Source organism: Camelus bactrianus, chromosome 13 (assembly GCF_048773025.1).
Source record: "Camelus bactrianus isolate YW-2024 breed Bactrian camel chromosome 13, ASM4877302v1, whole genome shotgun sequence".
NCBI classification, from domain to species: Eukaryota; Metazoa; Chordata; class Mammalia; order Artiodactyla; family Camelidae; genus Camelus; species Camelus bactrianus.
The window spans coordinates 75,457,013-75,472,367 of record NC_133551.1 but is presented as its reverse complement, the minus strand read 5'-3'; the positions used below and the strand labels follow the sequence as shown (position 1 = coordinate 75,472,367).

Genomic DNA, 15,355 nt, shown 5'->3' with positions numbered 1-15,355 from the left:
CACCAGAGCACGTCTTCTGCTGACAAAGCACATCAGGACAACCGAGCCAAAGGAGCAAAAATTCTGATTGCTGGTAAGAGGTCAAGCTAAGGGCTTAAAAAATACTCTTCTACCATCGTACAATTCTGTCTTCCTTTCTCTTCCTGGTCACGTCCACGTGTTTACCTGGTGTCTCTGAGACACAGCAGTAATCAGAAAGGCCAGCACCCTAGGGGGACAAGCTCAGGCTCCTCTCAGGGTCACAACTGATGTTCAGACCCTGTCTTCACATTCAGAGCTCGCCTTATTTCTCCCTGAAAGCCTGACCTCACACTCCCTCTCATCCGTGTCCATCTGCTCCATCCTGCCCACTTGTGCGGAATCCTTGTGGTTGATGTCTGTTGGCATTTTACTGGTAAAGAATGTTCTGGCTCCAGCAAACTAGGGAGGGAACACTGTGCACTCATTGCATGCAGAAGGGGTTCCAACAGTCCAAGCAAGAGCCAAGCAGGACCTGGCCATCAGGCTATCGTCTCCAGGGAAGTCCCATGTGAGGTGACGAGCTTCTTCAAGGAGCAGATCTGTACGGTGCCTGTGCCACAACGGTGGCAACAAAGCAGCAATATTCACAACGGCCCCCATTTTTAGTGCCCCCTTTTAAATATTCATGCTATTTTATCTTTTCATCTGTTACTTGTCTTCAATCCTTTCTTGAATGAGGTAGGGTATAGATAAAATACATAAGTAAAGTTAAAAATTAAAGTTTAATACAAGTAAACACTAAAATTCCATAGCCAAGCAAAGCATGCTTCTTGCATGTCCCGTTTTCTCCGTTGTTTTATTACTGAACTCATAGCAAATATAAAAGCTTCAATTGAATTCTCTTTAAGAAAGAAGGAAAAAAAGGTATTTTGGTAGATAACGCAGAACTAGAGCATTAAAAATTCAAGACGCAATTGTTTGAAATGCCCAAAGCAAAAAGGTAATAACTAGCTTATGGCTCATTAAACAATTTTAAAAAGTTAACCCCATCGCGTTTGCTAATCACATTATGAGATGACACAGGAATGAGCTGGATATCCTAACGGCTCCCTCCCCACCCACAGGCAAGACCGCAGAAGCTCCTCTGAACTCCACCTGGGCACCCTCCTGATCTCCAGTGCTGTCTTGCTGTCGCTGGAGCAGAACCTTTGCCTCTGAGGAGGTCCTCCTGTCTCTGCCTGGCCTCTTCAAAGCGGACAGCTCGCAACAATTTTATCTCCGGGTCCCACTCTGCCTACTCCAGACGCTGTCTTTTTGGATTAGCCCTCACCTCTGCACCCTCCTCCTATGCTTAGCCCAGCTTCCGGGACTACCCCCCCACCCCCGACTCCAAGTCAAACTCATGACCTCGCAGTAAGTTTAGAGAGACAACCAAACATCTTTTGAAGAGAATAAACTGAGTATTTCCAACAGAAAGAATGAAAAAACTTTGGGAATTCATAACCTAATGCTTAGCATAAATCCTGGCACTATGTTTTTGGATTAATACAATAGCAAATTTAGCCAGGATGAGGCACACCAAAGCCTTCTATGTACGTGTATGTCTTTTTGAAATAAGCAAAACCTCATGTTTAGCAAAAAGCAAGAAGCAGCCACAATAAATATTAACTGAATACCTACTTACACCAGGTACTGCATGCATATCCTCACACTCCAGCATACATCCTGGCTCAGAGTAAGTGCTTAATACATTTTTATCTGTTGCCTACATTTTGACGTCAAAGAAAACAAGGAGCAAAAAGTTAAACTACGAGCCTAGGATACAGGACCCTCTGGCTGCAGGGCCCCCCAGTGCTGTCTCCTTCTCCTCTCTCAGTAACTCCATGAAGGACTGCCGCAGATCAGCAAAGGAGACTCCGAGATTCAGAGACCTGCTCAAGGTCACCCAGGTGGCAGCGTGGCATAAAACTCCTGCTCCTCAGCTTCTCCACTTATAGGACACCTTAGGAATGTGACCATCTGGGTAACCTGTTTTCGGACAACCCAGGTTTACCCTCCTTGCCCAACACACAAATTTCAAGTGGGGTCCATGTTAGGAATATCAAACTTTGAACCTAATGCAGTCGGTGGGCGACTCATGGAAGGAACGACCCTCTTAGACCTACCTTTATATTCTTTGTTAAGACTAAACTACCTGCGCCTCAGGCTGGATAAGCAACGAATGGACACACACACAGCCCCTCACTGCTCTAGGGACCTAAGGGTGCACCTGGGTTAGCTGACCCTTTTACATTCAATTTCTGCAGATGGCAGAGCCATCCTGGTTGGGGGCTGGGTGACCGTGACCCCCCAGGTCAATTCTGACAGTGACCAGTAGATCTTCTTCTACTGCTCCAGCCTCTTCTTCCCAACTGCAGTCCAAAGTTGAACTTCTAGCCCCACTCTGCGACTCAGAGAAACCCAAATGACCAAAAACTGTGGCAAGAACATATACCCTACACCAGGGAAGTAGTGAAAATGCAGCGACTTTGGGAAAACTTTTTCCATAGGTGATGATTTTGCATGTCTAGTGTTATGGAAGGATGAAGATCCGACAACACTGACCTCCCTATGTGGACTACAGAAAAACTCTTTTACTTAAGTTTATTTTTTATTTAACAACTTTTTTCTTCAATGTGTTTAAAACCTGAAAAGGAGATTGGTTCCTTTAAGGCTACACTGACTAGGATCAGAGATCTTAAAACAGGCTATAAACATGGGTGACTGACACAAATAAAAATGAAACTTTTTCAAATACAACACTGGTAAAGTAGGAATTAAACTCGATTATTTAGGAATAAATTAGGCTTAAAATGTATTGATTATAATGTCTATAAAAAGTATAAAGATCAAAAAATTTTCACTCTGTTCAGGAATCCTTTCTCCAAATAAATTTTGGGAAATCATCTCAAAAATCTCTTATCAGTTAGATTTTCGGCACCTGACGATGCATCTGACTACACTAAACCAGAGATGCCAGTCCGGTTTCAGTGCGCCTGTCTGGTTAGATGAAGGACTCCCTCCCCTCAACGTGGGGCAGGCAGACAGTGGTTCCACTCTGCAAACAGGAAATCCAGAACACTAGAGAAAAAGAATTATTAAAGATCACAGAAGTCTTGTTGGCAGCAGAATTTGATGGTCCTGTCTAGCTGCCTGCTTCACTCTCTGGAATACAACTTAAGGGGATATTATAAAGTTTAAAACATGTGAAGGGAGATTCTTAAGCTGATTTTCGACATTTCTAAATCACTCCATTTGTTATCATCATATACTATGCTGTAAACTTAAAAAACTGAAATTGAACTCCCTGGTTTTGTGTCAGGTTGCTTCCATCTGAGATTCCCGGGGGCAAGTCTGAACTTCCTGAACACCAAGAGTTCTGAAGGTACTCTGATGTACGGTGGAAGAGGACCTCGCCTCCCACTCACACTAGGAGACCTGACAGCGAACGTATCAACAGAGGCTATTATCTTCTTTGACCACACGTGTAGAAATGAAGATTACTTCTACTCTGCCTCTAATTCGTCAAGTAAATCATGGTATTTCAACTTCAGGTTGATTTCTTTCTTTCTTTCTTTTAACTATTTTATTTTTTTAAATGTTAATTTTTTTCATCTTTTTTTTTGAGGGGGGAGGAAATTAGGTTTATTCATTTTTTAAAATAGAAGTACTGGGGATTGAACCCAGGACATACGGCATGCTAGGCATGCACTCTACCACTGAGCTATGCCCTTGCCCCCTGAATTCTAATTTCACAAAAAATCCTAGTAAATACCAAGTCCAGAGATCACATTCAGAGTCCCTCTTTCAGTGAAATCCTGAGACAGAAAATCTGCACACCAGAGATGACGGTGTTTTACACCGAGTTTGTTGACAAAGGCATCACAAAACAACTCAAGCAGGAGGACGTGTTTCACAGGGATTTCACCTGCAGCCACAGATACAGGAAGTGCCTTCACTTGCCTGGAGAAGTCAAATGTTTCTTTAAGGAAATATTTCTTTGGCTTCCACCCATCAGTCCAATGACAACGGCAGGTCCTAACATTCTGGCAGTTTCAAGGTGTACCTCTGACAGATGTTTACCCGGGACTCTGGCCAAACCTATTTATTATTCTAGATCTTTTTGATCCTCTGCAGCAGCCTAAGATTCAGTAAACAGGTAACTGGGCTGCTCAATTACTGATACCCTAGACCAACTACAAATAAGTGGTAAGAAAGGCTGATTTCAGAAAAGCTGGTTTCATTTACTGCTTTGCTTCTAAGAGCTGGAGAGAAGGATTAGCTAGCCTCATCGCCTCATTCTAAGGGAGAGAAATGAAGGCCAAAGAAGTGGTTTACCCAACGCCTTACCGTTGGTTAGGTACAAGAACCTCCAGGCGGCCCTACAACAGCCCGACAAAATCTGCAATTCCCCCAAAATATTTCACTGGATGTTTCCATAGTAAATAGTGGCTAACGCATTTAAGGGATTCTTATGTGCAGTGCCCAAGGAGTATAGCAGCTCTGCAGTCTGAAGACTGGAGAGCTGGGGTGACAGTGCACCACGAAGAGCTGGGGCTCCAGGGTTAGACAGCCCAGGGCTGAATTCGGGCTCTCATGCTTTCTGGTGGTGTGACTTTGGGCAAGTTACTAAAATCTCTCTATGCCTCAGTTTCCTCTACTATAAATCAAGAATTATCTTATCACCTACCTTAAGGGCTGATATGAGAATTAAGTGCAATAACAGAAAGTGATCATGTGGCACCGCGGCCCTGCACAAAGTAAGCACTCGAGAAACGTGAGCTATTATTAACACCACGCAGACCAACATTCACGGACAACACATACTTGAGCAGCTCTGCCTAGGATAGCCAAACCTGGCTAGTTCTGATCACTGGCAAGCCCTGGCCGGAATTAGAGATTCTCTGGCAGGGCTGGAAGACCGCACCCAGAGGTTTAGAGAGAAACAGGCCACCTCACGACCTGACCTTGGAAGCCTTCCTGCCCTTCACGCTGACCTCAAACACACTGGTCAACAAGAAAGGAAATTTACTGGCCACAGTGGGAGACTCTTTCGTGTTATCTTTTATTTGGTGTGGAAACAGGCGCGCGTCCTGAGGCCGCAGTGGGGCATCACTTCTTTTCTGACTAATTCCCACTCTGGGCCTCCAAACGGAGGCTATTTGTCCGGAACGCTCTTCCTTCCATTTCTGGGCAGCGGCTCAGGAGAAAGGAAGACACAAGCCACGTGCCTCTGAGCCTGGACTCACTTCAGAGGCGCGATGTCCCCGTGGAAGACTCGGGGACGGGACAGACCCCTGGGGAGACTCCCTGGTAGCCTTGACCTTGATGCCTGAGACTCTGTTTCTCATCCTGCCGGCTGGGCGCGATGACACAGTCCCCCAGCCAGGGCGGGTGTGTGAGCCGAGCGCGGCAGCCGGTCCCGGAGGACCTGGACCCCCTACTCCGCCCCCACCTCGGGGACCCTGCTCCCTCTTGGGGGCTCGGGGCCTCTGGCCGTGCTTGTACACGGCGTACCAGCCGTAGAGAGCCGGGGCGGAGGCGGACCGGGATACGCCCGGCAAGAGTCGGGGCACTGGGGGCAGCCCGGCCGGCCGGCGGTCGCGCACGTCAGGCGGGGTCACGCGGCCTCCCCGCCGGGCCCGGCCGCCCGAGGTGGGAGCGGGGCGGTCACCGCCAGCCCGGCCCGTCTCCGAACGACCGGGCCCGGCCTCAGCCCCGACGGCGGCCCGCCGCAGGCCTCACCTCCCTGCGCACGTTCAGCAACGAGTAATAGTCTTCATTGTCCAGCTCCTCCTCGCTCAAGGCCGTCGCCATCTTCGCAACCTTTCACCTCTCCAAACCGGCAAGGCCGTGCTCAAGAGGGACCGACGGTCCGCGGCCCAGACAGCGCGGACTGCCGCGGCGTCCCCACAGCGGCCGCTGGCGGCCCGGAGTCGCGCCGCCGCCTCCCGCGCCCGGAAGGAGCGCGACTGCGCACTGCGCCCCCACGCGGCCGAGGGCGGGACGCGGCGGCCAGCGTCCCTCCACGTGCTGCCCGCAGACCTACAGCCCGGCCTCGCTTCCCTCCGGCTGTGCCTGGGCTGGAAAGGGAGACTTTGCAGTCACATCTGGGGGTCGTCCCCATCTGGGCTCCGGGGAGATAAGCTCCTGCGACACCCCTTGTCTTCCCCAGTGCGGGGCTCATCCACATCCCAAGTATAGCCCTACCTGAGCCGAACCACCAGCTTCCCTGGTGGTACCAGAGGCCGCACTTGCTGACTTGTCTTTGCACAGAAACCTTGTAGAATGGCATGTTCCTGCCTCCGGTGGTCTTTGCGTTTTCTCTGGACCACCTGGAACGCTGCCCGGAGGATGGCCTCTTCATTTTCGTTTTTTATTATTGCCCTATATTTGAGGGCACCTGGCCAGTTTTGTGCTCCTTACATGACAAGGCAGTAGCCATTTGGTTCCCCCCATGATTGTCTCAGGCAGGCGTATATACCTATAGACCCTATTCCAGAGCCTTTCTCTTGTAAATTTCTGCCTTCAACTTTAGCAGTGGAGACTAACATTTCAACCCGGTGCCTGCTGTTTGGTGCGTTGTTAAAGATGTCTCCGTTACAATCATATGAATAATTTAAATGTCTTTGAAATGATGCAGTTATCAAGAGAAGGTGAACAGGAGAGCTCCCATGCTCTTGTCATCTGTTAGGTTCATGCTAACCTGTAACACTTCTTCATTATTTCTCAGAAACGTTTGTTCCTTAACTAACCATCGATTTAGAACCATCCCTGTTGCCCTGCCTAAGCAGGTCTCCTGGGAAGCCCCAAACACCTGTCTGTGGATTTGAGAAGTTGATTTCTTTCTCCTCCTAATTTTTGACTAGATGTGCACCATCTGGGGCCGATGTGTGGTCCCTTCCAAGTTCACCGAGCCCTCTTAAGGATCTTTCGGCATGAGACACTTAGGTGTGCAGAGACCAGAGATTCAGGAGTGTTGAGTCAGTCTGGAACAGACTGTCAGCCCAGGTTGTAAATTAAGAGCTATTTCTTTATCTGTGTGCCGTTTCCCCATAATGGCTTTCACAGACACTCATGTTCTATGAGCTATAATAGCAATTTTTTAATGGTCTTTCCTTTTTTCTCCTTTGCAGAGCAGTGATTAGGGCTAAACAGCTTGCTGACATTTGCTGGTCTTTAAGAATTTCTTACAGAGAGACTGGGAGGGAGGACTGCAATATTGAGACATTCCTTTTTTCCTTAGGTTTGTAGACATTAATTGGACCATAATGCTCAGTTGGGGAGAGAAGTTCTTGCCATCTTTCGTCTGCTTTGGGAAACACTGCCTCTAGGAATTACATGAACGGAACATAGCGTGTGTCTCAGAACGCCAAGGTCTGTGTTTCTATGATTGAGAGTGACCTGGTTTTTTATCACCACTGAGACAAAATAAATAGTGGCTCGGGGATGCTCTGCGTGTTTGTCCTCTCTTGGGCCCTTGGTGTTTTGTATTATGGTTACTTGGAAAGTAGTTGTGACAAATGGGAAATAAACTTATACATCACAGCCCTGAGAATATATTTACTTCGGAGGTTGGCTCTCTTGTTTCTCCCCTCCAAAATCCCCAATTTAAGCTGGGTGAAATAATGGAAACCAGGAGTACTACACATTTATAAGTTAACACAGACATCTAACAAACTACTCATGCCAGACCAGTGACAAAACTCAGCCACGTGAACTCATTGCCTTGCACTTTTTACTTTTTCTTGGGTAAGGCCACAAAGCAATTTGTGACTTAGCTGCAAAGCCTAGTACACTTATGTAATGTATTTATACAACTATATATACATGTATATATATTATACATGTATGTATACTTGTTATTGAATTTTCTCATCTTTATACAGTAAATATAAGGTTAGGGTGGGTGGGCGTCTAGCTCAGTGGTAGGGCGCATGCTTAGCATGCACAAGGTCCTGGGTTCAATCCCCAGTCCCTCAAGTAGAAAAAAAAAAAGAGGCTGTCTGTAAGGATGTTTACTTTCAACATCATCATGTTCAGGATGACCCCAGGACATCTGGCTTCCCAGCATAGCCACAGGAAGCTTCCTCTGTTTAAGGTCTCAACTTTGGGCCGCCCTTCTAGCCTGGAGGGTTAGTGTTGCCAGATTAAATACATGATGCCTATTAAGTTTGAATTTCAGATAAAAAAATGAATAATTGTTAGGTATATTAATCTTGCATGGGACATACACATATCTAAAAAAAAAATTCACTGTTTATCTGAAATTCAAATTCACCTGGGCGGCCTATATTTTTTAGGCCCTGCATCTGGCAACCCCAGCTGGAAACCCTACAGTCCTTCCCGTTCCCCTGAGCAATACTCCTGACAAGTGAGAGGAACAGCCTGACCCAGGTCCTCCTATCACTGGGCCGAATCCACAACCCTTCTCTGTAATTCAGGAGGGAAAAATTACCTATAGTCTTTTTCTCATTCTCTTGTCACTGGGTCCCGATTGGGATTTAGTATTTGCTGGCCAGCCCTCCAACCCTCCTAATGAGCTCTGATAACCCTGTTGAGAGGAGTTAGTTGGGGGGAAAAATCCTTAGCTGGAGAAAAGAAGGAACAATCTGCAGGCACTCAAGAACTAAACGTTCTTTTTTTTTAAATTGAAGTACCGTCAGTTACAATGTGTCAATTTCTGGTGTACAGCACAATTTCCCAGTCATGTGTATACATACATATATTTGTTTCCATACTTTTTCATTAAAGGTTATTACAAGATATTGAATATAGTTCCCTGTGCTATACAGAAGAAATTTGTTTTTAATCTATTTTTGTATATAGTGGTTAACATTTGCAAATCTCGAACTCCCAAATTTATCCCTTCTCAACACCTTGCGCACCCCCTGTAAGATTGTCTACTATGTCTGTGAGTCTGTTTCTGTTTTGTAGATGTGTTCATTTGTGTTGTTTTTTTCCTTTTTTTTTTTTAGATTCCACATATAAGTGATATATGGTATTCTTCTTTTGAGAAGTAAATGTTCTTGGTGTTATCTCTCCCCTTAGCATCTCAGTGACTTGTCATTGTCATCTTTAGCCAAAGTGATAATTGCAGGAGGGTGGAGTCACCAGAGGAAGAGCCACACGTGCTTGAGTGAGATTAGCAGCTGGGAGGCTGAAGAGCCTAACCCCAGAGGCAGCCTCAGTGGGGCGGCCGGAGACGCAGGCAGCAGTGCAGAGAGAGACTGGAGGCCTCAGACTCACCAGTTTTGGACTTTGCCCTCCTGTCAAAGTACGCATCTCCAAAATCTCCAATTCAGAGCTTCTGCCTTTGGAAGTCTGCATCCCATCTACGATGCCATCCATTTGCTGTGCCCTTAGTACTTACCGGTTTTCCCTGCTATTTGCAACTTCAGGTCCTTGGTCCCTATGTGTTAACCTGTCCTAATCCATCAGCTCCCAGCCGGGGGCCTATTCCAACCTGCTTTCTCGGCCATTCAGTGATATCAGAATCCTTTGACCGTTGGCTCTGTCCACCACATCCGTTCCCAGTTCGGTTTCTCTCTCTTATCTGCCTTTCCCCACTCCTCCCAGGCTGTCAGGAGGAGCTGAGGAAAGTGACAGAAGATACAAAGGTGATGTTATCTGACTTCGCCTGGCCCCCAGTGTTACCGGGCAGTCCTATGACACTCACCTCTTATTAACACCCTCACAGTGTCTACGCAGCTTATTGTTAAGTTTGAGACGGTACCTGGGAATGGGCACTGGCCTTTCAGCAATTTGCAAGAGGGAAATGAATTCTGTTCTAGTTGAAATAACGCCCCAATGTGTGTGTGTGTTGGGGTGGGGAGCAGACAATAAACGAGTTGGTTAATTAAGATCATTTCAGATGCGAAGTACCGTGAGTGAAATGAAACACAGGTCTGTGATGAGAGTGGAACATCTCAGAGGGAGGGAGGTCACGTGAAGTGGGTTGGTTATGAAGATCTGTCTGGGGAGGTGATTTTGAACTGAATGACAGGAAGGATCTGGCTTTGCAAGACCGAGAGGAAGGACAGCCCAGTGAAAAGCCTCAGAGAGGAGAACAGGTGTGGTGTGCTCCAGGGACAGGTAGGGAGCCTGCAGGTGGGGGCAGGTGGGAGAAGAGATGTTGGAGAAGCTGAGTCAGGGTGGGCTCATGGAGGGCAGTGGTCAAGAATTTAAGTCCTATTTTAACCACAGTGGGGAGCCATTGAAGGACGTTAAGCAGGAAAAAGACGTGGTCTGATTCCCATTGCCAAAAGATCACTCCAGGGAGACCTGTTTTCAGGGGGCTGGAGGAGAAGCACCCCCACCTCCCTTGTTGGAGGTTATTGCAGTGTTCTCGGGAAGAGAGGACAGTGGACTTGAACTTGGAGTAAGCAGTGGGGATGGTCAGGCATAGAAGATGTGCTGGACCGCAGTCAGCAGGATCCGCTGTAGGTTGGGTCTGGGGACGCAGGAAGGAGAGGAATGAGCAATTATGCTGGCATTTTGGTTTGAGCTACTAGATAGTAAGACCACGTGTGGGGCCAAGGAAGACCAGGGAAGAGAAAGGCTTGGGAGGGGAGTAGCCAAGAGTCCTGTCTGGAGAAGAGCCAGGTCTCTGTTAGGTCTTCATGTGCAGGTGGCACCTGCCGCTTCTGCTTCCTTTACCAGTGACTCATTTCACGCAACCAGGCTTTCATCCTCTGCAATTCCTTAAGCTCCCCTTCCTGAAGTTTTCTGTGACCGCACGGACCCCAAATCCGATGGCCTTTGTTGAAATGCCATCTGCCTGGACTCTAGCCAGTATTTTGATATTACTCACCTTCCTCGTGGTAACCTTTCTGTCCCTGATTGCTTGACTTCTTCTCTCCCTTAACTTCTGTGTTTCTCTGTGTCAACCCCTTTTTCTTCTTCCTTATGCCTAGGACTCAGGACCTTTGTGTTCTAGGTTCACATGTCTTTCAGCCTCGCACCTCCTGACTTTCCTTCATGGATCTGTGGTTCTAGCCAGAAAGAAATACCATTCTCTGAACAGCCCTTGAACGTCTGTGTTCGTTGTGCTTTGCTGCACCTCTGAGCTTCCATGTAGAGCCGCTGACCCTCAGTCTGAAAAAAAACCCTCTGGGATTGCTTTGAGTGTGGGTCTGCTGTTGGGAACTCTCAGCCTTTGTTCATCCAAAAATGTCCCCATCTGCCTTCATTAGTGCTAAAAGCTGTCTTCTCAAGGCAGAGAAATTTAAGTTAACAGTTATACTCTTTTCCATCACTTTGGCCGTATCACCGCACCTTCTTTGCGCTTCTGCTGTTGCTGTTGTGCAGTGATTCTCTTCTCTGTTTTGGGGACCCCCCAGTTAAACATGTTAGACCTTCTCCGTGTTTTCCCTTTTTCTGTCTTCCTTTTGTCTCTAGGATTTTTTTGTGGATAGTTCCCTCTGACCAATCTTCCACTTCGTTAATTCTCTCATTCTACTAAATTTTAAAAACTAGTCTATTGAAGTATATTTTATGTCCAATATAAGGCATATATTTAAAGTGAACAAATTTATGAGTTTTGACACATGTATACACCCCTGAATCCATTACTATGATTAAAATAATAAACATTTCCATCACCTCCAAACATTTCCTCATGCCCTTTTATAATCTGTCCCTCTCTTTACTCCTGTCTTCAGGCAACCACAAACCCACTATCAATCATTATAGATTAGTTTGTATTTTCTAGGGTTTTATGTATGGAGTCATACAGTCTGTCCCAAAGCTATCATTCCTGTATCTTCCCTATTCTGTCACTGCAGGAAGACCTTTTCCCTTGTTTCATGGTTGGCACCCCTGTTTCCTGAAGGAACTGTTTCCTATTTTTTGTTTTATTCCATTGCTTAATGAAGTAACTCTTCCTTGTAGTTTTTTTGAGAGAACTGGATGCCCTTATCCTATCTTTATATTTGATAGCTAGTTTGATAGGTAGATAGTTTGGCTGGGTATAAAAGTGTAGGTTGTAAACATTTTTTCCGCAGAATTTTGAAGGCATTGCTTTACCATCGTCAGTTCCCAGTATTGCTGGTAATTAGGCTGATTCTATTTTAATCCCTGAGGCTTTGCCACTCTCTTTTTTCCTCCTTTGGAAATAATGTTTTTATTCCTGGTGTTCTGAAGTTCCATGATGATGTGCCTTGTCTGGGCCATTAAAGATTTATTGTGCCATGCACTCAGTGGACTCTTTTACCAGGAAGCTTCTGTCCGTTGCTTCAGAAAAATTTTTATTTGATCATTTGATAACTTAATTCCATTGATTTTCTTGGTTTGTTCTTACTGAAACTCAGTTTATTGTTATGCTGGACCTCTTGAGCTGATTCCTTAGTTTTTTTTTTTCTTTTTTAAAAATCTCCAGTCTTTCCCTTTTTAGTCTTTGTTGGAGATCTCAACTATATCTACCATTCTTTTTGTTGATTTAAAAAAAACTGTAATAATATTTTTTGATTTTCCAGAATTCTTTCCTGTTCTCTGATTTTTTTTCTTTAAAATAGTTTCATGGGTGCAATAGTTCTCTCCTCATATCTCTGAGGATGTACCTAGTTTTATTCCACTCTCTCACTGTTTTTATTTCTTCCTGGTTATTTTTTCCTGTCCCCCCTCCCCCCACGGGACAGGGGATTCCCTCACAGCTCTGATGATCCTTGGCTGCCTATTCATGGCTGCTCCAAATACATGTTCAAGGCTAGACTTCTGGTGGGCCTATTGGAGGGTTGTCAGGTAAGGTCCCTTTTTCTCTTAGGTGGGCTGCTTTTCCCAGAGAAGAATCCTTTCTTCTGCCTGGGGTAGCTAAAAACCCTGCAGAGGAAGGGGCCAGGGATAGCATTTCAGTAACTAGACACTCACAAAGTTTCCGTTATTCAGAACAACATCTGGGGTCAAGCTATGCTTTGGTATCTAGACTCCAAAGCCTTTTCTACCAGATAATAAGCCTCCAATATGGGCAAGGGGGGTGTTGTTGCCTGGCTGGGTAGATTTGGGAGGGAGATCTCGGGTTCTTAACTCTTCTTCATATAGACTATCAACACCCTTGCCCAGCCTCCAATTCCTGAACCACTTCTAGATTCTGCAGCACAAACCAGCCCACTTTCCAGTTGTCTTCCCACACCCCATGGGCACTTAGTTGAGTGGAGAAAGCTGTAGCCAAAGTCATTTCCGAAGGCCCTTCCAGTTTAAACTTTCCAAAATTTTGTTGACATCTTTTGTCTGATCACGTCTCATCTCCCATTCATTTTGCCCACATGCATCTGTGCCTGTTTAACTCCTTTATTGTCATTTTATTGGGGTTTTTAGAGGGAGCAAAGACAAATTTCTGTATGTGTTCCATCCATTTTATTTTATTTTAAAATCTTTATTTATTGGTCTATTTTTCAAATGGAGGTACTAAGGATTGGACAGGACCCCGTGTATGCTAAGCATGTGCTCTGCTACTGAGCTGCACCCTCCCCTGCTCTGTCAGTTTTAATCTAAGTCCCTTTATACAACATGTTATGGTACTTACCCGTTTGTACCACTTATATTCTGCTAACAATTTTCCATTATTTACACATTTATTTCCTCTGTTAGACTGTAAGCTCCTTGAGGCACATGTATTTTGTGTTTATATCTCCAACAGCATTGTGTGCTTGCATGTTGTAATATGTGCTTAAGGCACATGCATGTATTTAACGGTTGCTAAAACTAGGAGAAGAGGAGCTGGAAACCAAAGGTGATGGAGGTGGAGAAGCAGAGAGACGTATTCCTCCACTGAGAGGCAGAGTTACAGCATTCAGATTGGAGTGCCAAGGACCTCCAGAGCAGTGCCAAGGAAAGCCCCAAGTCCCTCTGAATTGGGGTAGACCAGCCCTCTCCCGAACATCCCTGATCTCAGGAAGTGCATGGCTCTGCAATTTGGCAGCTGTCCATCTCCCTTCCCCATCCAGTGGGAATCCCAAGAACAGACAAACCAGGGTGGCTCTGTCCCAGAGGGTGGTTGAGTGGGCACCTGCCTGGACCACAAAGTCAGGCCAGGCTTGGAGAAATGGCTCCTTTAAAATTAAGTGCCAACTTAAAAGAAAAACCTCTGGATTTTTTGTTAGTTGGTTTTTTGTTTAGCCTTGTTTTTTGGGGGGAGGGGAGGGGACAGGCAATTAGGTTTATTTATTTATTTATTTTTTAATGGAGGTACTGGGGATGGAACTCAGACCTTGTGCATGCTAGGTATGCACTCAATTACTGAGCTATACCCACCCTGCTGTTTTGTCTTGCTTTAATTTGTTTTCACTTTTTTCCCCAAATGGTAAGTACTTTATTATGCAACGTGACAAGAAGCCCAAAGCCAGGCAGTTCCAGAAGCAGACAGGTCAGCTGCTCCACTTCATCACCAAGGAGGAAGGTTCCTTCCATGCTGCCTCCTTCCATTCCTGGGAAACATCTTCTGGATGCCCTTGTGGTGCCTAGATGGCTGCTGAAGATCATTAAAAGAAATGAATATTTTATCTTACAAAAAACCCGGAAGTCCTTGGAAGGAGGGGACTGAGGAGTTGTTTGTTGGGTATAGAGTTTCAGTCTCGCTGGATGGAAAGGGTTCTGGGTTGCACCGCAGTGCGAATGTGCTTAACACTGCAGGTCTCTACACTGAAACATGGTTCTGATGGTAAATTGTATGTCATCTATATTGTATCACACTTTTGAAAAGTAAAGAAATATATATGTGCTGGGAGTCTTGACCTCTTGACTTTGGATGGCTGTTGAATGCAGAGGCCTCACTCCTGATTTCACTGTCTTCCAGGAAGCTGAGCGGTGGGTCAGGTATTGAAAGTTCTGGAACTCAGCAGAGGCCATACTGACGCGTAAGGATGGCTTGTGACTTGCATCTCTGAATGAGTTTTCAGCTTGAGGGAAGCACAGCCTCAGTAGTAGACCGCAGCTGGCTGAGGGCTTAGTTCTCCAGTGTTAGAGCTAGAGACACTTCTAGAAAGTTCCAGCCTCAGCGCTAGTAACGTTTGGTGCTGGATAAGCTTTGCTGTGGGTCTGTCCTGTGCCCTGTGGAGGGCTTAACAGCGTCCTGGCCTCTACCCACTACATGCCAGTGGTACCACTGCCCAGTTGTGACCACCAAAAACATCTCCAGACATTGCCAGAAGTCCCTTGGGAGACACAGTTGCCTGGTTTAGAGGTGGGCTAGAGGGTGACAGTGCTGTTCACACACCATAAGGATCTCAGTGTTCACTTCTCTTCCCAATGCTGGCTTCTTCTAGTGAAGAAAAAAAAATTTATACTAACATAGATGGAATATTTACTGTGTGCCAGACACTATACCAACCAACTCATTACCTCACTGAATCTTTTCAAA

The 15,355-nt window shown here is 45.9% G+C and overlaps 1 protein-coding gene across 2 annotated transcripts in view; it reads right to left on the bottom strand.

Moving 5' to 3' along the window:
* Positions 1 to 5,901, bottom strand: part of DNAJC11 (DnaJ heat shock protein family (Hsp40) member C11) — a 65,690-nt gene extending 59,789 nt beyond the window's left edge. For both annotated transcript variants that reach the window (XM_074377529.1, XM_074377530.1), the window contains exon 1: positions 5,746 to 5,901. In XM_074377529.1, the coding sequence (XP_074233630.1) occupies positions 5,746 to 5,817 (72 nt within the window). In that variant the 5' untranslated portion in view covers positions 5,818 to 5,901. The remainder of the gene's footprint in view (positions 1 to 5,745) is intronic.
* Positions 5,902 to 15,355: the final 9,454 nt, after the last annotated feature.